Source organism: Dendrobium catenatum, unplaced genomic scaffold (assembly GCF_001605985.2).
Source record: "Dendrobium catenatum unplaced genomic scaffold, ASM160598v2 fragScaff_scaffold_589, whole genome shotgun sequence".
NCBI classification, from domain to species: Eukaryota; Viridiplantae; Streptophyta; class Magnoliopsida; order Asparagales; family Orchidaceae; genus Dendrobium; species Dendrobium catenatum.
Window position 1 is genome coordinate 125,885 of NW_021319051.1, and position 22,643 is coordinate 148,527.

Consider the following 22,643-nt stretch of genomic DNA (forward strand, 5'->3'; position numbering starts at 1 on the left):
GTGCTATAAGTAGGGATCCATTTTTTATTTCATTCAACACTTTCCATTTCCTTGAAACTCTTCTCTTTTCTTTTAAATCCTCACTAGAAGAATGGGCCCTTAGATGTTTGGCAAGAAGAGGGCTTCTTTCTCTTTTGATAAGAGCAGATTTATCTCCGTTTATGTTGAATCTAAATTTGCTAGCTCAGTTGTAACCAAACAATTGATTCTAGAACAAGGTTTTCAGATTCAATCTCAACTCATGCAAATCATACAAGCGAGGATGAGAAAGATTTTGTGAAGAACTAATTGTTGCTATTATTTATATTGTTTGTGATTTTTTTGCAAATGGAAAAGAGGCAGCGGATAATAGATACTATATTCGAGGTAAGTAGGTCCCTTTTGATTTATTAGACATGAAGAAGGTTTACAGACTTAGGAACTTTGAATTTTATGAGTATAATGCCTTCATTAATACACCTATAAATCCTGATGACATCCTAAATGTCTTGTGTGGAACAAATAGAACTTATTGGAAAAATAAATACAACAGAAATATCAATTTCCCTACCTCTTACATGACTCAAACTTCCAAAGCCTGACATTAATTTATTTGTGTCTGATTATTACCTAGTCGTAATATTAGTGAAGTTACTCGGGATAGGGCATTTTTGTATTATTCAATTTAAATGGAGTATTATATTGACATAGGAAAACTTATATTTGCAACTCTTATGTACATCATTAGTGGTAACACATCAATTGGGTTAGGGCACTCTTCTCTTATATATACTTTGTGTAGCAAGTGTTAAAGGGGAACATAATGAAAAACTCTTCCTTATTCACGCACTCACAAAAAGAATGAATTTGAGTTTTAAGCAAGCGGGAAAGGATAAGGAGAGTGATTTCAGTGAGCCGAAATTAACTGGTAGACCAGGAAGCAACAGCAATAGTAGGAGTGTCATGTTGACCCCTAAACCAAAACGTAAAAAAAAAACAAATCAAATCTCTTACCTGCTCTACCGAAGCCATCCCGCGCACGTCGCACATGTTCGTGACCTCCTCCCACGTCGCTCGCACGACTTCGCGTCGTTAAGTAGCCGAAGAAGAGAGGCCTTCGGCCCCTCTCTCGCTTCCCGATCTCTTCCTCTCTCGCTCTGACCTCTCGCTCTCATTTCTCCCTTCCACCGCTTCTTTGGTTCCTTCGTGCTGTTCGACGACTTTGCTCCAGCGACGACTTCCCCTTCTTTGTCGGATCGGAAGTTTGACACTTTGATCGGAAGCGGAACGGAAGCCCGCTCGCAGTGAAGGTCCCTTTTTCCCTATCACGCGCGGCTCGGCTTCCTTCCTCCGACTTCCATCCTATCCGACCGGAAGTCACGATATTTTGATCGAAGCTGATAACGGGGCTCGCTAGGTGCGAAGGTAACTTTTCCCTTTCCGCGCGCTTCTCCGGCTTTGTTTTCCCCCCATCCGACGGCTTCCCTTCCAGTGGACCGGAAGTTGCTAGCTGTGAAGGTAACTTTCTCCCTTCGCAAGCTTCTCCGGCCAAAATCTCGCAAATCCGTTGAATAGAGGGATTTAAAATAAATTTTATATTATAATTATATTAATTAATTATTATTATTATTTTTAATTAGTTATATTTATAAATTTAATTATTATTAATTATTATTAGTTAATTATTATTTATTGAAATTAATTAATAAGTTATAATTAATTTTATCATTTTAATTAATTTTAATGAATTTTAATTAATTATTTTAATTAGTTATAATTATTTCTAAATGATTAATTAAAAAAATTAGTTAACTAATTCTAATTAATTAATGCTAATTATAATAACGAAGATTTTGAACTTAATCAAAATGGGATGAAAATGTCACAAAAAATAAACTCAAAGAAATATAAGCATTTGATAAAGGACTCAAATAAATCTGTGCATAACTTGATTTGAACAATCATGCAAATTTTGAACTCAAAGAAACTGTAGTATACTCAAACTTGACAGTGGAGCATATTTCATTCGAACTGAACTCAGATCTGAATTTGACAAGAACCGCAGCAAACTTGACTTGAGTAATCGATACTGAAATGCACTTGAACTCAAGCTCAAACAAATATGCAAGGATTTATACCTAGTCTCACAAATCCAAATTTCACTCAAACAACAAAGGACTTGTCATATTCAACAAGACTAATTTGTTTGCAGGAACTTGTCATATTCAAAAGGGGTATTTGAAAAGTTTGGAGCAAAATGCAATCTTCATACAATGTCACTTGATTGAGTCTACCACAAGTGTTAAGATGCTCATACAACCCATAATAAGGCGGTGACAAGTAGATGCATCTGTCTTCTACAAGCAGGGGAGATTTGATATACAACAAACACAAGCAAACAAGCAGGGGACTCGTGGCGAACAAAATCTCGATGCATACAAGCAATGAACAGTAATCCATTCACAATATCTGAACAATCACAAACAAACCTCAATTATCAAAACCTATGAATACATGAGACAAAATACAAAATGGATGATACTGATGAATGCAACAGACTCCTACAACAGTCCCTACAAAGTAAATGCACTATACTTGTAAGTAACAACAGACAGTTGCAAAGTGCACGAGTATCTCCCACTTGCATTAATAAGGACCAAGATACGAATGCAACAATGCTTTCAATGCGTATGAATAATGTTATTCAATTAAGTCCAAATAATATCAATCCACTGTAAAGAGTATAAATGTCTTCTATATGCAACAATGAAGAACTCGAAACACAAGCAATGTTGTCTGTAGATTGAGATGGCAACACTGACAATTGATAGTGGAACATCTGTCCCTGCAAACAAATATAATCAATAACCACCTGAGATTGGTGAAAGGTGGATAAGATGCATGAATAATGGCTCTCCTACGAACACTTCCAGGAGGTCGTAGTGGATACAACGGGGCCCCATAAATATACACGAGTCACTTGTGGATAATAACAATGGGTATATCGTAAATACAACGAACCCTTATGGACATGAAGTATAGATGTCACCTACGATGACGGTGATTAAGATCTATGAGTACGTTGGGTACGAGGACAACTCGACGTATAGAAAAGGACACCTCCTGGCAAAATGAAATAGAGGTTTGAACAAATTAGAACTAAACTCCTTGGTATTCTAAATTTTCTCCTTGGTTCTATCCTTAAGAAGAAAATAGCTCTGGTATCCGCAAACACCAGAAGTATCAAGTCTACTACACTAAAGAGCTTGAAAGGAGTCCCTTTCAAAGCAGTGGCCATGGATTTCAAGAAGGACCTCCCCGGTGAACGAGAAAGGGGAGTCAACATCAAGATGATAAGACGCCTCATGACATCCAGATAATATCGCCATCGTATCTGCAACCCTTATACAAGCAGACAGAAGGCGTAAACAAAGTTTGAAATAAAATGCCCCCACATGTGCACCGTAACATGTATGCACATAGGTACACAAAGGGGTAAATGCAATCATGAACCTGTATGGGTCCTGGCGAGCGTGCTATTGGTATACATGTGACGTCTAGGGAAGCTGCGCAGATTAATAAGTGAATTAAAGTACGAAACCCGATCCTTCTATGCGGATTAATAGAAGTCGACAGGGTTCGAACCTTTGAACAAATACACGGTTGTGACAACCAGTGTATTTATTTTAATACATTCATATTAGGTCTTCAAGGTCTATAATCAAGAGAATTCACTAACCAAAGCATAAAGCCTATAAAACCCAATCCTCCTAAGCAAGTAAATAGGAGTAGACAGGGTTCGAATTGTCGGATAAATATGCGATCACGAAATTGACTGGAATATTTATTTTATACATTCATATAAGGCCTTCAACCAGAAAAATTCACAAATAAAAGCACAAAGCCCGCGAAACCCGATCCCCTATCGACAAATTGATAGGGTCGACAAGGTTCAATCAACAAATGAAAATGACCCCAAACACCCCGATGATGGCCGTGTTAAACGAAAATCTCAACTGGAGGGGTCCATTCCAACGATTAAAAAGGCGGAAGAGGCGTACGCACTAAGGCGCGACTTAAGGTGAGGCTAAGCATTTGCACGTGGAGGCTTACGCCTCGTTGGATTCGACGGAGCGTGCGCTTATTTCGCATGGGGCGTAGGCTTCGGCTCGTAACGCCTCGAAGCGAAACGAGGCACCGCTTCGATTTGTAAGTATATAGACCGAGCGGTGAGAGTCGTATAAGAGTCGAGTATTAGGGTAATATACCTGCTTCTACTTCGGGTGAGAACTAAAATGCGAAATCCGCCAACTTGGACAACCACAGTTCGGTCGAGTTCGAACATAGCTGGAGGCGATCGAAGGTAACGATTTATTTCTTCTTCTTCTCTTGCTTCCTGTAATCTTCCCGTCATTTGCTTCATGTCACGCTTCTTCTTCTCCAGCTTCTTGTAATCGAAGGTTCTTTTTTCATGGCTAGGTAATGATCTTTCTTCCCGTTATTTGCTTCATGTCTCGCTTCATCAGATTGTACATGCTCAATACCGCTCAATACCGCTCAGTACCGACAAGTACATGCTCGGTACTTAGCGGTACACGCTCGGTACCGAGCAAGTACCGCTCAGTACCGAGCAAGTACCGCCGCTCGGTACCGAGCGGTACATGCTCGTCTAGCCTGCACTCATGTCAATGTGGGACCATGTGCAAAAGTACCTGATGAAGTGAAAAAAGAATGTATTGATTACTTGAAGAAGTATGCCACCACGAAGGAGGTCACAAAAAGAAATATGGAAGAGATGATAGGAAACTCTTCTTACTATGGATCACAGCATGAAGGTTCCAGTACTGGAAGCCATCTAGTTTCTTCTGACCGAGGCAGTCGGGGGCCCATGGATAGATTTATGTTAAATATTGATAACGACGAAAACATAAATACTCAGGATATTCAGCCTCCTACAACTACAAAAGAACTAAGGAATAGAGTTTGTTTGGATATCGCCAGATTCATTTATGAAAATGGGATTCTATTTAATGTTGTTAGGAGTCCGTCGTGGATCAATATGTTACGATATGTTGGAAGCTATGGAAGAGGATTACAACTTCCAAGCATGTATGAGCTGAGGACTTGGATGCTGAATAAGGAGGTTAAGACAACTTCAAAAATGGCGGATGATGTTAAGAAAACTTGGATTGAGACAGGAGTGACAATAATGTCAGATGGTTAGTCAGATATTCGACATAGAAGTATTTTTAATTTCTTGGTCAATAATCCATATGGAACAGTTTTTCTCAAATCAGTAGATGCTTCAAGCTTTGTAAAGGATGCACAATTATTGTTTGAAATGTTAGATGAAGTTGTGGAGGAAGTGGGAGAAGCCTTAGTAGTATAAGTTGTTACTGATAATGCAAGTGCATACAAAGCTGCAGGAAGAATGTTAATGGAGAAGAGGCCTCACCTTTACTGGACTCCTTGTTCTGCACATTGTATTGACTTAATGCTTGAGAGGTTGAACAGTTGCCTCAACATAAATCAACCATATTAAAGGCCAAATTTGTTAGTAAGTTTATATACAATCATTCTTGGGTTCTCAGCTTGATGAGAAAATTCACTGACAAGGAAATTATTAGGCCTGTTGTTACAAGATTTGCTACTGTATATTTAACATTGCAGAGATTCAAGGAGTTAAGACAATCTTTGGAAGCAATGTTTGCTTCTAAAGAGTGGGATAAAAGTTCATGGGCCAAAAAACAAGAAGGAAAACAAGTTAAAAAGATTGTTATGAAAGACGATTATTTTGGCGCAGTACAAATTATGCTTTGAAGACAACATGACCATTAGTAAAGGTGCTTTGGAATGGTTGATGGTGAGAGGGCCCCGGCTATGAGATTTATTTATGAAGCAATGAATAAGACTAAAGAAGATATTGCAAAAGAATTAGGAGATCAAGAAAGTGCCTACAAAGAAATATGGGATATTATAGATGAAAATTGGGATCGACAATTACACCAACACTTACATGTTGCTGCGTACTATTTAAATCACCAATTTCATTATGATAAGGATTTTCATGTTGACAAAGAGATGAAAACTGGTTTGTATGCATGTATGGACAGACTCATTTCTGAAGAAGACTACCTCAAAGTGAATGATCAACTTGAGGATTTTGATTTGAAGAAGGGAATGTTTGGATTTAGAGCAGCACAAGCATGCTACAAAACATGATCTCCTGGTGTGTTTGTAGTTTTTGTATTTATAATTTTAATGTTAATATTTATGTTCAAGTCTTCAACTTCAACCAATATATATAATATACTATGTTTGACTTCATGTAGAACATTGGTGGGCTCAGTTTGGAGATGATGTTCCTGAATTGAAAGCTTTTGCAGTTAAAGTTCTTAGCCTAACGTGTTCGGCTTCTGCATGCGAGCGTAATTGGAGTATCTTCAATCAAATTCATACAAAGAGAAGAAATCGACTGGCGGCAGATCGAATGTACAAACTAGTTTATGTTATGTTTAACAAAAACTGAAAGATAGACATCTCAAATTGCAAAATCAAGGAAATATTGAGAATGAAATTGACCCTTTGCTTGTTGATGAGTTACAATCTAATGATGAATGGGTTACTCCTAAGAATGCAGATGTATGTGAAGTTGAAGCAGAAGGAGAAAGCCAAGTCAATGAAGAAGACAATGAAGCAACTACTCAAATATATAAAAGAAAGAAACAAAGTGAGATTGGAGCTTCAAAAAAATTTAAAGGTATTCTTAAATATAATGAATTATTTTGTATGTTACTATTGTTTCATTTTAGAGCTAATGGAATATTAACTGATATAAAAGATAAAGAAAAAAATATTATAGATGAAGAAGAGTTAGAGGATGACTTTGACATTAATATGAAGATTCTTCTGAAGACAATCAAAGTGATGATGAGCTTGCTTTGGGTCTTGATCCTAAAGGGATGTTTTATTTTTAAGTGAGTTTATTTTAAATCTTGTATTCCACTAATATTATCCTAAAACAAATCTTCAAATTAATAGTTGACATAATATTCTGTTATTTTTTTATTATTTATAATTTTAAATTAATTTATTTTAATCGTTTTGAGGCTTACGCCTCGATCCACCTCGAGGTTTACGCCTCGCCTCGCTTAGAAAAAACGCCTCATTCCCGATTTCGCCTTTTAAAACCTTGGTCCATTCCAAATACTTCAAATGCCCATCAAAATCCAAAACTCCACGAGTTTTGAAATCCAAAAATCATCAAAATCCCAAAATAAAAAATTATTTAAAATTGAAATCAACCATCCAATACTTAAAGCAATATTTCATCCATCCTCCGCAATAATTTGCCGAGGTGGATAAATTCAAATATAACTTCAACTCACAAAGAGCTAAATGGCTAGTCAAAAATATCACTAGGATCCATTCTCAAATAGTCTCCTGCCAATTAGAAAGTGGTACGTGTTCTATGGCCGGCGATTTTGCCTCCAAATGGCACCGCAGGATAAACGGTTATGACCCGGGGCCCTCTGAACCGAGTGGTTTTGCAGCCAAATGGCACCACGAAATACTGGTTATGGCCAGAGCCAATACGCTTCTTAGTCGCATCACATCCTTGAGATATGAATCAATAGGATATGATCGATAGGACACAAAGCCCTCTATTAGCTAAGGTGGATTCAAATTTGTCCCCTTAGACAAATACCCACCCCAGGTATACAAGGTCTCCTTGGACGAAGCAACCCATGGCTGTTGACAAGGATCCTTCTGTCAGGTGGGTCGACTACCTCCTCTGACAAAGTAGACCAGGGACCACAATGGGCCGGGACGACGAAACTATGGGATCTTGATCGGGTCCATCATCCATTCTCCCACCATCCGCTTTAAGTGCAAGATGGTGCAATTTTTATGTTAAATATCAAATTGTCCAAAATCTTCAAATTTCCAAATTCTGATTGCCCATGCTGCTACTATATGCCTGATACTACGTATCTGACCGACGACTAGCCTTAATCAAAAGTTTTCTCTTGTTATCGGGAGGGGTAATTAACTATAGGGGCTTGCGCCTCTAGGAAACCAGAACTCATATCATAAAGTTCTCACAAAATGAGTGTGAAATCTCTGGGTAGTGTCTTATCTACAAACCCATCTACCTTCCCAAAATTTACCCCGAAACTTAATTCTATTAAAACTCCTTCGCCGAAGAAAAAACAATCAGCGAGCGAAGGCCGGGGCGGAATTTTTGGAGCCCACATGTCAAAGCTCCTAAAACATTAGGAGAATAGGCGGCTGATCAGGAAAAAAATGGAAGAGGTCTCATTTTTGTGAGGAAATAAGGGACTGACAATTTTAAATGAAAATGAGGATGACTCTTTGTTAACCTTCACACTACGACCAAACCAAAACAGATAAAAGGAAAATATAAAAAAGGGGAGTTGAATCATTACCTAATCGCTACCCATACCCGAATCGCTGTTGAAATCCTACCATACCCTACATTTGGCGCCGCTCAGAGTCAACCAAGCACGATTCGCCTCGACAAAGCTTCCTTTCACGCCTTTAAAATGAGAAGCTCTCCTTCGTTGGGGTCCCTATTTTTTTTTACACAAGCGCCAAAGCCCCTGTCAATGCTGTTTCATTCCTCCCTCACGCAAAATCTCCTGTCATTGCTGTTTCATTCCTCCCTCACGTAAAAGCCCATATCATTGCTATTTCATTCCTCCATCACGCAAAAGCTCCGTCTCTCTTGCCGATGCCAAAAACCCATCTCCGACCCAAAGAGAGAGGGAGAGAGAGAGAAAGAGAGAGAGGATAGGTGCCCTACCTCCTTCGACGATGTTCCCTTGTCGTCGGACCGGAAGTTACAGCATTTTGATGGGAAGCAACAATGGGAGCTCGGTGGCTGAGAAGGTAGCTTTCTCCCAATCGCAAGCTTCTTTGGCCGAATCCTGTGAGGCACGAGTCGCTTCTTCGACTCATTCGTTGTTATTTGACTTCACACCTTCGACGACTTTCTCTTCCTATTGGAGCGAAAGTTACAAAATTTTAACCGGAAGCAACAACAGGAGCTCGCATGCTATAAAGGTAATTTTCTTCCCATTCACGCGCTTCTTCGGCCTAATCCCATAAATATGCTGAACAGAGGGACTAATCTAAATGCAAATTTAAGCCAGCACCGCCGGTCCGTTTGCGAAGGTATAATTTCTAACTCAAAAAAAAATCCTACTCTTGAGGCTTACGACGAGCTGACAAACCTCCATAAGTGCTCACGTAGCATGGGGGGAGAAAAACCGGTGCGTCGCTTGCGACGAGGTGGGTCATCCCCGGAGCGCTCATGTAGCGTGAGGGGGGATGAAAAATAAGTACCCATACATGGGGAAATGATTGTGCTCTTTTCAACAGGTTCCAGAGACCCCAATGTGCTCATGTAGCATAGTAGGGTTTATAAGAAAATGCAGCCATGATGTTTATGGGCATCTACCTGAAGCGCCCATGTGGCATCGAGGGGAAGGCTAGTCTCCCAATATTTTTCCTAAACGGGGGAGACGCCGAGTGACTGACAAAATTTCATCTTAAGCGCACAAGGACTTGAACGAAAATAGGGCTTGGACTCGAGCTTAAAGTTGAACATAACTCAAATAACAAATGAGTTGAACTTGAATAGTAAGTAAACTAATTTCAAATTTGAATATTCAAGTTAAATATTTAAAGCAAAACTTAACCAAGAAATGTTAAACTTGATTGAGCACAAGGACTTGAACCAATCTTGGGACTACATAAGAACTTAATTTGAATACAATTGCAAGGATTCAAATGAACATAAAGGACTTGAACTCAAATAAGCTTGGTGCAAGAAGTTTTAACTTGGACTCGAACATATACAATGGATTGAACTTGAACCAGATGACAGTAAACTTGAATCAATGTTGGACCACAGGGGACTTGGACATGTGATTGAACTCAGGCAAGGAACTTGCAAGGAACTTGAATGGACTGTTGGGAACAAGACTTGAATTCAAACAATAAATGAACTTTAAATTAATGAATGCTCAATCACAACAAAGTATGCAAACAATAAGTGACAGTTATTATTATTCAAACAAAGATCAAAATGAAGTTGTCAAAAAAAAAAATTTGCGCATGTCACTCACATGAACAAAGAAGTGTCATTTTGCTTATAAGCAGCAGTGCCAACCTCCAATGGATATGGAAATTGTATCAGCTAAGGTGTAAATACCAACAAGCAACAATGTTCATATCAATCAACCAATGAGCTGTTACATGATACGTTCGTTAGCAAGGCATAAAGGCGATGGTTAACATACAGTGAGGATGAAAATCAAAGACTTGTTATAATACTATCCACCATCCTACTAACATGTACAAGAGGTGCACACTAGACATAACAATAAATCCCCATGAAAAACAACAATCCATATACAATGAATGTAGCATCATACAAAATAATGCAAGAAAGATTTGGAAAAGATATCATTCATACTCTTGATGCAAGGAATTTACAATGCAGTGATCTATTCATGAAACAAGGGAGTCTACAATGAGTGCAACAAGTCACCTATGAGTGACCACAACTCATGACTGAGAGTTGAGATGGAATTATACTACGCCACTTGTCTTCTATTGAGGGGAATTTTATTCTAGAGATTCTAAATATTGTTGGTGGAAGAATTGGGAATTATTAACTGTATTATAAGACAATTGAAATTCATTCCAAATAGGAGTAATGAATGAGAAATTCGTCTAAGTGAAGAGGATGAATATGAAATCCATCTCAAGTGAGGGTAATGAACGACAAATCTATCTCCTGGAAGAAGATAAGAAAGGGAAAGCATCAACATCATCAGCAATAATAAATAAGTATCTTGTCATATGTCCTCAATGGTTCCATTATAGCACTAAAAAGATAACTTTTGAAGCTCAAAAGTCTTCACGAACATTGCTAGATTGATTCAACTTGATTGAAGTTAACTGGATGAATTAGTTAATTCATAGATGATGCAGCAATGGATTTGCTATCAAGATGTTGATTTTGCAGATGACGTAGCGTTTGTGAATGAGGCCTTAAACATGGTTAAGAAAACACTAGCTTATAAGAACAAGCTAAGAGCTTAGGGGCCCGAACGGAAGGGGACTTGTTACAAATAAGAAGAAGGCTAGTAGACAAATGGTTCCAACTAATGAAACTGAAGGAGAGGTCCATGAATGAAGCATGAAAGACATGCAATAAGCTCAACGAATTGCAATGCACAATTGAGTGCCAATGAACAGATGAAGAGCTCATGGTGTAACTTGCTTGCAATTAATAACATGAAATCTCCAATAGATGTTGAATTTCTTCAAGAATACAATATAAATGTCAGCATACAAAGTGTTCTGTATCAATAAGTACGACATATCTATAATATGTGTGAGCACCCACGAGTAAATATAGAAGACTTATCATTCATATAGTAGTTCACCTATGAATACATATAAAAAATTGCGACAAAATGTATAACCCACCTATGAATATGAATAGGAGGTTACAAGTGAAGACATGTGACATATAGCAAAATGCAAGCTCCTACATATCGCTGTAGAAGACCCGTCATGTACACTAAGTGTCATCAAGAGCAAATTGCCAAAGGACTACAAAACAAATGGAAATAGCTAAGAATTATTGTAGAAAGCTCCTTCACATATGCCAAGTACTATCCACAAGCAAATACTAAAAAGACTACAACAAAATGAACTTCTACGAGCCATCTTAAAAGACTCGCAAATGTCTAAAATGCCCCATGCACGTGCACCATAATTTGTATACACATAGGTACACATAAGGGGATGTATAATAAACATGCAAGGTCCCCGGCGAGCGTGTTATTAGTACACACGTGGCGTCTAGGGATGCTGCACGGGTCAATAAGTGAATTCAAGTTTGAACCCGATCTTTTTATGCGGATCAATAGGAGCCACAGGGTTCGAATCATCAAATAAATATACGACTGCGGCGACCGGAGTATCGGAGGTGTATCCGTGTATCGGTGTATCGGATACAGCACGCCTTCATAAATAGGTGTATCGGTGCAACATAGCTTGGGACCCATTAAATTGGTGCCAAGAAGTAGGAGATTGGAAGGAGATGTGAAGGAGAAGTTGGGGAATCTATCCCCTCTAGTTCAATAATGTCTTCCATCGGATTTTGGAATTGTAGAGCTAGGAAAAGTAAAGCTTCTCTATATGTGAAGGAGTTTATAAGGGATCATGGGGTTTTCTTTCTTGGTTTGGTTGAAACTAAATTGTCCTTGGTTGACAAGAAGATTGTTAATATGTTGATAGGTGATGAATGGGATTTTTTTCATGTTCCTTCTGAAGGATTATTGGGAGGTATTATGGTGTTATGGAAACATAACATGGCTTCGTTCAACAAGGGCTTAAGGAGAATTGCGACAGTATATGGGAGCAAGGATGTTTATAAAAAGAGGTCCTTATGGGAGAGATTGGAAAATCATTTGTCAAAATATACACCTATGGTGGTGGGTGGCGATTTCAATTGCTTGTTATCTAAGGAGGATAAAAAGAGGGGTAAAAGATTTGCTTTTTCCCTTGGTCCGAAGGAAATGAAGACCTTTATATCTTGTAATGATTTACATGAGGTTGCATGTGTTGGGCTCAAGTATACTTGGTGAAATAACAAAAAAGGAGCTGAAATGATTCTTAAGAACTTAGATAGATGTCTTCTTAACGCAGCTGCTTTGAACTCTTCTCACCGTTTGATGGTGAGGCATTTGGCTAGACTTGCTTCAGATCATTTTCCAATTTTGTTAAATTTATTGGAATTTAAACCATCATATAAGAAGATGATCAAATTCGAAGATGTATGGACATCTATTCCAGCTTCTATGGCAGTGGTCAGGGAATCATGGAGGAAAAAAAACTAATGGTGATCCCTCTCAAGTTCTGAATCAGGAAATGAAAAGTTCCTTGAAAGATTTGTATTATTGGAGTAAAGCTAAATTTAAGGCACTAAATCAATCAAAAGAGGTATTGAAAGAAACAATTCTGGAATTGCAAAACAAGGAAGCAGAGGTCGGTTTCTCTCAAAGGAAGATCGGTGGCTTTTGAAGTTGAAAATTGATGATTTGAATTCATCATTGGCTCGGATCAACACATGGTGGAGGCAGCGAGCTAAGGTTAAATGGCTCATTGAGGGAGATACTAATTCAAGGTTTTTTCAAGTGTATGATAGTGTAAGGAGAAATTCAAACTTCATTCACAAAATTAAGAATGAAAACGGGTTGATTGTTGAAGACCAGCACCAAGTTGAAGAGGTATTATTCTGCTACTTCAAAGACAAATGGAAAGATAGGAGATGTTCTATGGAGGGTTGGCCTAAACCGTGGAAGTCTTTAAATGAAGAAGATATGAATATGTTGAGTAGAGATTTTTCTTTTGAAGAAATGGAGAAGGTTATCAAGGAACATGGTGGGAATATTGCTTCGGAACATGATGATATGTCATATTCTTTTTTTAAATCATATTGGCATATTACCAAGTATGACTTATGGAATGCTATGGGTCACTTTTTCAATTGTGGGAAGATGAATGAAAAATTGAAATACACTATTATAGTTTTGATCCCAAAGGATAAAAACCCTTTGTCTCCATCTAATTTTAGACCTATAAGTCTTTGCAATTCGGTTTATAAAATTGTGGCAAAGATGCTTTTAAATAGGTTGTTGCTTGTTATTACTAAGTTAATTTCGGAAGAGCAAGTGGCTTTTTTGAAAGGGAGGTCGCTCTCGAATCATATATTGGTGGCTCAAGAAATCTTCCACAAGTTTAGGCATTCAAAATCTATTAAAGGTTTAGTCTCATTCAAGATTGATATGGAGCAAGCATATGACTCAATGGGGTGGCCTACATTGGTTAAAGTAATGGATTATTTTGGGTTTCCTATCAAGTTTGCTAATCTCATTTTGGATTGTGTTTATTTCCCTAAAATTTCTTTGTTAATCAATGGGAACTTTACTAATTGGATTGAAGCTAAGAGCGGGTTTCGTCAAGGTTGCCCTTTATCTCCTTTCTTGTTTATTATGTGTGAACAACTACTTTCAAATGCTTTTCTACAAAAGGGCAATTCAGTTGGGATTGGTAATTCTCCCAAGGGGCCTAAAGTTTCTTATTAACTCTACGCCGATGATATAATCATTTTCTTTGAAGCAAAAATTAAAATGGTTAAGGAAATTAAATGCATTCTTATGGACTTTTGTGGATGGACGGGACAAAAGTTGAACATCAATAAATCAGGAATTCTGTTTGTGAAATTAGTGAGGAGAAGGAAGAGAAAAGCAATATATAGAATCATGGAATTCAAGGAAATCCAGGAATTTTCTTATTTGGGTATCAAAGTGGCATTAAGGAGAATGGTAATAGCAGATTACCAATTCATTTTAGACAAAGCCTTTAGTATGTTGAATGTATGGGGTGGAAAATTAATTTCCTTGGTCGGTAGAATTACTTTGGTAAAATCGGTTTTTCTCTCATATCCAACCTTTCACTCTACTCTCTCTTTGGTTCAAAAGTGTGTTTTGAATGAATTTGATAAGTTGTGTAGAAGCTTTATATGGAATAAAAAGGATGGAGGCGTGGGACTATATTATGTGAGCTGGGATTTCATGTGCAGGCCAAAAAAATTTGGTGCTCAAGGAATTAACTCCTGTTCTAAAAAAACTGGCCCATTAAGGGCCAAGTTGGCTTGGAGATATAGCCAAGAAAGAGATTCGCTAATGCATAAGGTTCTGTTTCAAAAATACGGATCAGTTCTCTGTGAAGATTCTTCTCCCAAAGGAGGTTCGGTGGCTTGGAAATTAATATGCAATGAAGGTGATTTTCTTAAACCTATAGTCAAATGGAGAATTGTAAATGGCAAATCAGTTCACGTCTTTAAGGACATTTGGTTATTGGATAAATGCATTGATAAATGGCCTACATTTGTCAATCCAATGGGAGGTAGTAATCAAACGGTTGATAAATTTATTTGCAACAGAGGTTGGAATGTGAATGAACTTCAAAAATACTTTGGTGAAGAGCTTGTGAACCTGATTATCACTACTCAGATTTCAGCTGGTTGTATAGAAGATCATCTGGATTTCATCCATAAAATCTCTGGCAAGACTATTTCTGCACTAGCTACTGAGGCATTGGGAGATGACTATTCAAATTATTCCGGTTGGAAATGCAAAACTAAATCCTAGAGTGGAAATCTTTAGGTGGAGGGTACTTAACAAGGCTATTCCAACTAATCAGTTTTTGTGTTACAGAAGGTTACAAGGATATGATAAATGCCCAAGAGGATGTGAGGTGGTGGAAGACATTGATCACATTGTTACTGGTTGCAGCAAATTAAAAAAAGTTATGTAGTACTTAAACAAATGAGGTTTCAATATTCCTATTTTCAATTCTCTTGATTCATGTTGTAGATGGATGGATACACAAAATCAATGGATGGTCAATCTCTTTTGCAATACAATTTGCTTATCATGGAGAGCAAGGAATTTGTATGTTCATGAAAAGAAAGCTACCAGCCCTATGATGATTGCAACAAATGCTGTAAGTTATTCTGCAGTTTATAAGTCTTTCATTTGTTTGAACTCAGGTATCGGGGATGTTAATCAACCGTTGAGGTTGTTTAATTGTTGGCATCCTCCTCCACCTGATTGGATAAAAGTTAATATAGACGCTTCCCTATTTCACTCCTACAAGGTTGGGATTGGTGGAGTTTTTCGAGACCACAAGGGGAGGTTCTCATTGGCATTCGACAATGCTTATGTCCATTGGGATATTGCTTCATTGGAGCTTCAAGCAATCCTATCGGTCAAGCATGTGGTGAAAGATTGGATGTATGATTACAAAGGGTTAATCAATGAAGGGGATAATAAAAATGTAATCAGTTTCATTCAGAAAATGGTGGCTAAAGGAGGAAGTGTGTTGGGAGATCTTTCTTTTATTAAGGATTTCCACTTTGTTATCATTAATTGTGTTAATAGGGAAAGTAATAAGTTAGCCGATCTTTGTGCTAACTATGCTTGTTTTAGTTCTTTCATTTGAGATGTAGTTATGAATAAGATTCCTCCTTTTATCAATTTGTTAAAGGAGGAATCGGATGCTTTTAGGATGTAATTTCCTTTTATAGTTTTTAATGAAGCATTTTTCTTTTCTTTCAAAAAAAAAAAACCAACTCAGCTTTTATCACCCTTTGGTTTCCTTCTACGATATTGTTCAATTGGATAACATAATAGTAAAAGCAAGCTTTGCCAATAGCCAAAATAATAAAAACATGACAGGAGACACCTGTCAGAGCAAGCTTTAAGCCTGTCTCAATGTCTGGAATGCTAGGCGCCAGCACGCCTGGGGTGTCCAGAACATAAATGCTAGGCTGATTGGCAATCTGCGAGTAAATTGAACCAAGTATCAGCATACCCAGTTATCATCATTAACACAAATAAACCTGTGGTACAAAAAAATTCGTTATGTGATACTTTTTGCTGCTGGATTTAGTATCCAAGACCAAGGCCCGAAAAAAACAAGAAAGAAAATAACTGGGATAATTAAAAATAAAAGTATAAGCTTTTGAGTACTCAATTCCAACATTGGTTTCCCACCTTTCTTTTGTCAGATTACAAATAGAGCAATTTGTAGAAAAGGTACTTCTTTTGGTCACTCAAATTCAAGATAGAAGATGGTAGTGAAGCCAAACAAATATTATTTAGCAAATATTTTGTCTCACGAGAACAACACTTAAAACTTGAAACCTTTTGTCCATTAAGCACCTTCAACTAAAAGTTAGTTTGAGTTTCAATCTCATTAAAAAGAATATTTGTTATGATGCGGTCTTCGCATAGCATTCGGGCTAGCTGCTAAATGAAGTGCCAAAGTACTGCTTTTTAAGTGTTGACCTCAATAAGTACTATGAGGTCAACCTGACCGAATACAATGAAAACAAGTACTTGCACGCATGAGTAGTCATTAAAAATAGGTACTTCAAAAAAACTCACATAGTTATTATGAACCATTTAATTTTTTCTTAGTACGGTGGAATAGAAAAACTTGCAGCTGCAATTTTATGACAACAATCATGTACGTCTTTTTTAGAGTCGTGGGAAGACCTAGACTCTCCCTAGATGCCCCTATAGGAGAGTGACTGTAATAACCCAAATTTAAAATAATATTAAAAATTTTTGCTTAATTAAATTAGCCCCGAATTATTAACTTCTATTAAAATTTCCAACAAATTAATTTTTCCTAAAAGTTTAATTTATAATTACTTTTAATTACTATTAGCAATAAATTTATGTTAACAAATAAATTATTGTTCTATTAATTTCCATTAGCAGTTATTGTTAAATGACTAAGAAATTAAAAATTACTATAAATTCAATAATTTACAATTAATGATTAAAATAATGTTAATTAGACTGCAATCCTAACATATTAATTAATAGTATTTATGTATTCCACTCAGCCACTCACATAATCGAACAAGCATTAGTCGATCATGATCAAAAGGATGGGAATGTATTTGCATTAGCATATTAGAGAAATCCCGTGATCTGCTCTTCCATTCGGTCCTTCGAGCATCTGTTAAAGGAGGAAGTTTGGTTGCATGTGAAGTTAAGGTGGTGCGGAACACTGGAGCGGAAACAGTGATCGGGTAAACATGAGGAAACTATATCGTGTGAGAGCAGTTGCTCTGGGAGAACCATGGATGTGAGGTAATAGTGACAGTGAGGAATTTTCAGTGGATGAAGAGGAAAGAAAAAATTAATAACGCTTATATTCAAATCATTACAGATATGTATGCAGGAGCTATTACTTGTGTTTAAACACAAGGTGGTTTGACCAAGTATTTTCCGATTTCAGATGGATTACAACAAGGATTAGTCTTAAGTCCATATCTTTTTGCTTTAGTCATAGGTGTAACTTGGAGTTGACCTTCTCACTAGAAATTTGCAAGAGGATTTAACTTGGTGTATGTTTTTTGCTGATGATATTCTTCTTGTTAATAAGACTAGAGAGAGTTACAGGTAAACCTAAATTATGAAGGTCAACCTTAGAGTCTAAAGATTTTCGCTTGAGTAGATCTAAAACTGAATATATGGAGTATAATTTTACTAGTAATAGAGCTAGTGAGGGGATTGTGATTTTGGGGGATCAAGTCATTAATACGAGTACAAGTTTTAGATATCTTGGATCTATTGCTCAAAATGATGATGAAATAGATGGGGATATTATTAGTAGAATTCAAGTTGGATGGTTGAAGTGGAGGAATGCATCGAGCTTGTTGTGAGATAGAAAAGTCCGCCTCAAACTTAAGGGAAAATTCTATAAGATGGTGATGAGACCAGCAACGCTTTATGGAGCTAAATGTTGGCAATTAAAAGAGAAGCATAATACTAAGTTAAGTGTTGCAGAGATGAGGATGTTTAGGTCGATGAGTGGCTTTACCCTTAGAGATAGGATACGAAATGAGCATATACGTGAAAAGGTTGGGGTAGCTCCACTAAAAGATAAGATTAGAGAGAGTCATCTTAAATGGTTTGGTCACATTAAATGGAGGCCTTCCGATTACTCGGTTAGGAAAGTTGAGGTATTGCATTTGACTTATGTTAAGAAAGATAGAGGTAGACCTAAAAAGACTTGGTTAGAAAATATTAGAAATGATCTTTCTCTGTTAGATTTAAATGAGAATTTGACTTTTAACAGGACACAATGGCGAAAAAAGATTCATGTAGCCGACCCCACGTAGTGGGACAAAGGCTTAATGTTGTCATTGTTGTTGAAGAGGAAAATAGAAGGAAAATTTGAGGGGAGAAGACATCGAAGTAAGCAATTTGATTATTTTAAAGTGCTCGAATAGATTTTCAAAGGTTAGTGCAAGTTTCTAAGGAAATTATATTCAATTGTATTTTAGGATTCATCGGGTATATGCTGAGAGGAGGTTACGATGTAAATTGTTATGTTAGTATAACTTGATTTTATGCAATTTATTGAATAATAGATTGTAGAAATTATTAAAAATGGAGAGGTGAATCGTAGGTAATTTACAAAAGAAAAAGGGTACGAGGTGTTGGATTCGTAAAGACAATTCGTCAAAAAGGAAAGTAATGCAATTTTAATTTAAAAAGCAAAAGCTATCATTTATAGACTTGTACATTTGTATTTAACTGTATTAAAGGAAAACATGCATTAAAGTTAATGATTTTGCTTGGGCTATGTTCACAGCCAAGTGTTCAAGTATGAATAACCATATGTTTATAGGTATGAATAACCATATGTTTAAAATTAGATATAGAAGGATTAGATAAATATTTTCCTAATTGAAAATATGTTGGAAAGAAAGCACTAAGTTATGTAATGCATACTTATTCTTTTAATGAAAGCAGTGTAGAAGATGTATCTTGTATAGTAAGCATGAAATATGACAAATCAAGTATCAGTGCATTAACTTTGAAGACTGATAAATATCATATTAGAAAAAAGGTTGGCATTGAAATGAAATAAAACCTGCTAAGCAGGTGAGGAAAAGGGATCCTAATTAGACAAAAGGGAGCTCAATATAGTTCAATAGAGATAATGTCAGGTTTTACCTAGACTCAATTAAATATTATGATAAAAGTTATAAAAGCAAATAATATATAAAATTATAGCCAGAACCTGAGATAACTAATATTGACATTAGCGCAGGCATCAAATAAAATGAAAATTGATCCTGAATATATTTTAAGTTGTTTTACAATTATTTTATTAGTTTAATATCCCTCATTTAATTTCTTATACATAATTTTATGAGTTTCATAACACACCAGTTTTTATTCTGGTTGTTGTCACATGAAAAGGGCAAAGAAAAAGTAGAAGTAGATTAGGATCAAGTATCTTTTGCTTTATATTCTATTGTGTAACAGAGTTAGTAAGTCTACAACAAAATTATATAGATTGTTAATCAATTTATTGTTTTGAATTTTTTAGTGGCTCTATAATGATATTTATGATATAAATGAGACAGTATATATGCTTTCGTTTATTCAAAATATATGTTGTTTTGTGAATGGAATATCTTTATGGAAATGATTAAAGATTTTTTTTTAAGTGGAGTTCTAATAATGTTTATGTTTTTCCCTATTACACCTTTTGTTTGCTAGTGGGTGTTATTGTGGGGTGTCGTAGTGACGTCGAGATGCTGCTTAAATTTATAGTGAATCGAGTATACATAAAACTCAAAACAATAAAATAAAAGAATATTCTAGACCATACCCGTGGTAAATATGATAAAATGAATTAGCACAAATTGCAAAATAAAGATAAAATTAAAAATAAAAAAATGATAAAAAATGCAGCAATGATTGAAAATAAACTTAACTTATAAGAGTCATGATAAACCTAAAAGCTCACTTTTGAGCACAAAACATGACTACACTATAAAAAAAACTCTCCTGAACACTGGGAACCCTTAAAATACACTCAATGAAACAAAATAAGAATAAAAATGAATCAAATTAGCTCCTATATATAACAAGGACCCTTCTGAGTAAAATACAAACCACATAAAGATATATTGCTATTAAAAAAGTATACGAAAGATTCCAATTTATGGCACTCGTAATCAAATCAAGGATACATGCACAAACAAACAAAATGGGAGCAATAATGAACTTAAAAGCAAGTCATGTGACCGTTTAAAAAACAATGCATTTATTTGAGTATTTCAAACAAAGTAAAGTGGTCCAACATATTGCATGTCAGGAGTGTATGTGTCTCAAGTGATGTGCATATTAATAAACCTATACATGCCCCATGAACAAATAAGATTTTCCATAAACAAATCCCTCATGAATGAAACATTCCTAACGATATAAATCAATGCCTTGTTGTGCATCAAAGGTCGCACAACTATTTTTGCAGGGCATGTATGACTCATTAAATCATAGAAAGCAATTTTAACTACACATTCTACAAGTATACAATAAAACTATACAAGAGCATAAATGCATCATGTAAATTCACTTTGTAAGTATGCTAAAAATCATACAAACACATTAAAAAATGCGCAAATGCATCAAAAAATTATAGAAGTGGGCATCACACATGCATCAAGAAATGTGCTAGTGTATTGTGCAAGTACATGCATAAGCGCCAAATCCAAAGTAGTCAGCATGTGCTCTGGCTAAAATAACAAATTTAACATTTGAGAGTGCTAAGTGAAGTAAGCATAATATGAATATGAACTTCATCATCTCAAAACGTATGTAATCATCATGAAAAGTATGTAATGATTTTTAAACTCACCAACTCTTTCTTTTCATCAACAAATAGGCATATTCTCAGGCAGGCTGTCCTACCAATAGTCTAGGCTCCTAAGAGCCACATTTTAAGTCTGATACTCCTTACAAAAAAGTAGATTTGACAAAACTTAAATCTTATGACGGAGATTCATACATCAAATCTAAATTGCAAGAATAAATTCTATTTTATGTTTGCATTTAGCCTATAATATATTTTATGAAGAAAATTCATTACAAATTACAAGCTCTTGATGTCACCCCTTATATAAAAGCTCGTAAAGTCAATCTTTGAGACTAATACTTTGTCAGTAAGCTTGCATTTCACTATGCTCATTCTCAAATGATCTTTCACCGATAAAGATGTACAAGTGTCATTGATGAGGACATCAGTCAGAGATTTTGACATGTGTACCATCGACGGAATCGTAGATCGACGGCTACGATTCGGAGCCTTTACTTCTGATGTATTTTATGTTTTGTTTATTTTGCATTTCAATTTTTCTATTTTACCCCTATGGGTAGTGAGTTCTTATTGTAGCCCTGAGGGCATTTGAGTCTTTCTTCTTTTTTTTATTGTTGAGGCCTATATATATAAAGTTCTTTGCTTTGTATGAGGTTAATGATGAATGAATGATTCTGAGTTCTTGATTTGTGAACTCTTGAGAGGAGAGGTGAAGTCTAGGAGAGGCTCAAACGAAGTACCCAATAGCCCATTCGGGTGAGCTTTTGGTTTTCTCTATTTTTTTTCTTTTATTTTCCTTCCTCTTATACCCGCCACCACCCAAAGCTCTCTCTCCTCGCCACCGGCCAAGTTCTTCATTAGCCTTTCCCCTCCCCTCCATAACCTGCCGGCCCCATCCCCATCATCCCAAGCCGCCGGCGACCCCACCCACCCCTACAGCCGTCGGGTTCCACCCCTTCCACCGTCGGCACACCTCCCGAAACCCTTCTAGCTGCCAGCCACCTTCACCCATTAATTTGAATTTCAAATTCAAATGGCTTCTGATTACTTTCCTAAAATATCCCAATGACATATAGGAAAGTGTACTTATTTGAATTCAATTAAATTTTGAATTTCAAATACTTTCCACTATTGTTAAATCCCAATTAGGAAGCCTCGCCAAATTAAATCAAATCTGAAATATAATTTCAGATTTAATCCTAATTATTATTTAAGTCTTTGAGCCCATATACATTGAACCTAGAAACTTATATCCCTTCCCCATATGGCCGGCCCCCCTATCCTCTTCTCCTTGCAATTTAGCTTCTAATTTCCCATTAACACCTCCCTAAAATCTCTCCTAGCCGCCCCCCCCTTCT

General features: G+C 36.5%; 1 protein-coding gene across 4 annotated transcripts in view; it reads right to left on the reverse strand.

The window, feature by feature from the left end:
* The window catches only part of LOC110099463 (short integuments 2, mitochondrial), a 79,406-nt gene that overhangs the window by 6,029 nt on the left and 50,734 nt on the right, over positions 1–22,643 (reverse strand). For all 4 annotated transcript variants that reach the window (XM_020826629.2, XM_020826637.2, XM_028694891.1 and 1 more), the window contains one exon: positions 16,336–16,432. In XM_020826629.2, coding sequence (XP_020682288.1) covers positions 16,336–16,432 — 97 coding nt within the window. The remainder of the gene's footprint in view (positions 1–16,335; positions 16,433–22,643) is intronic.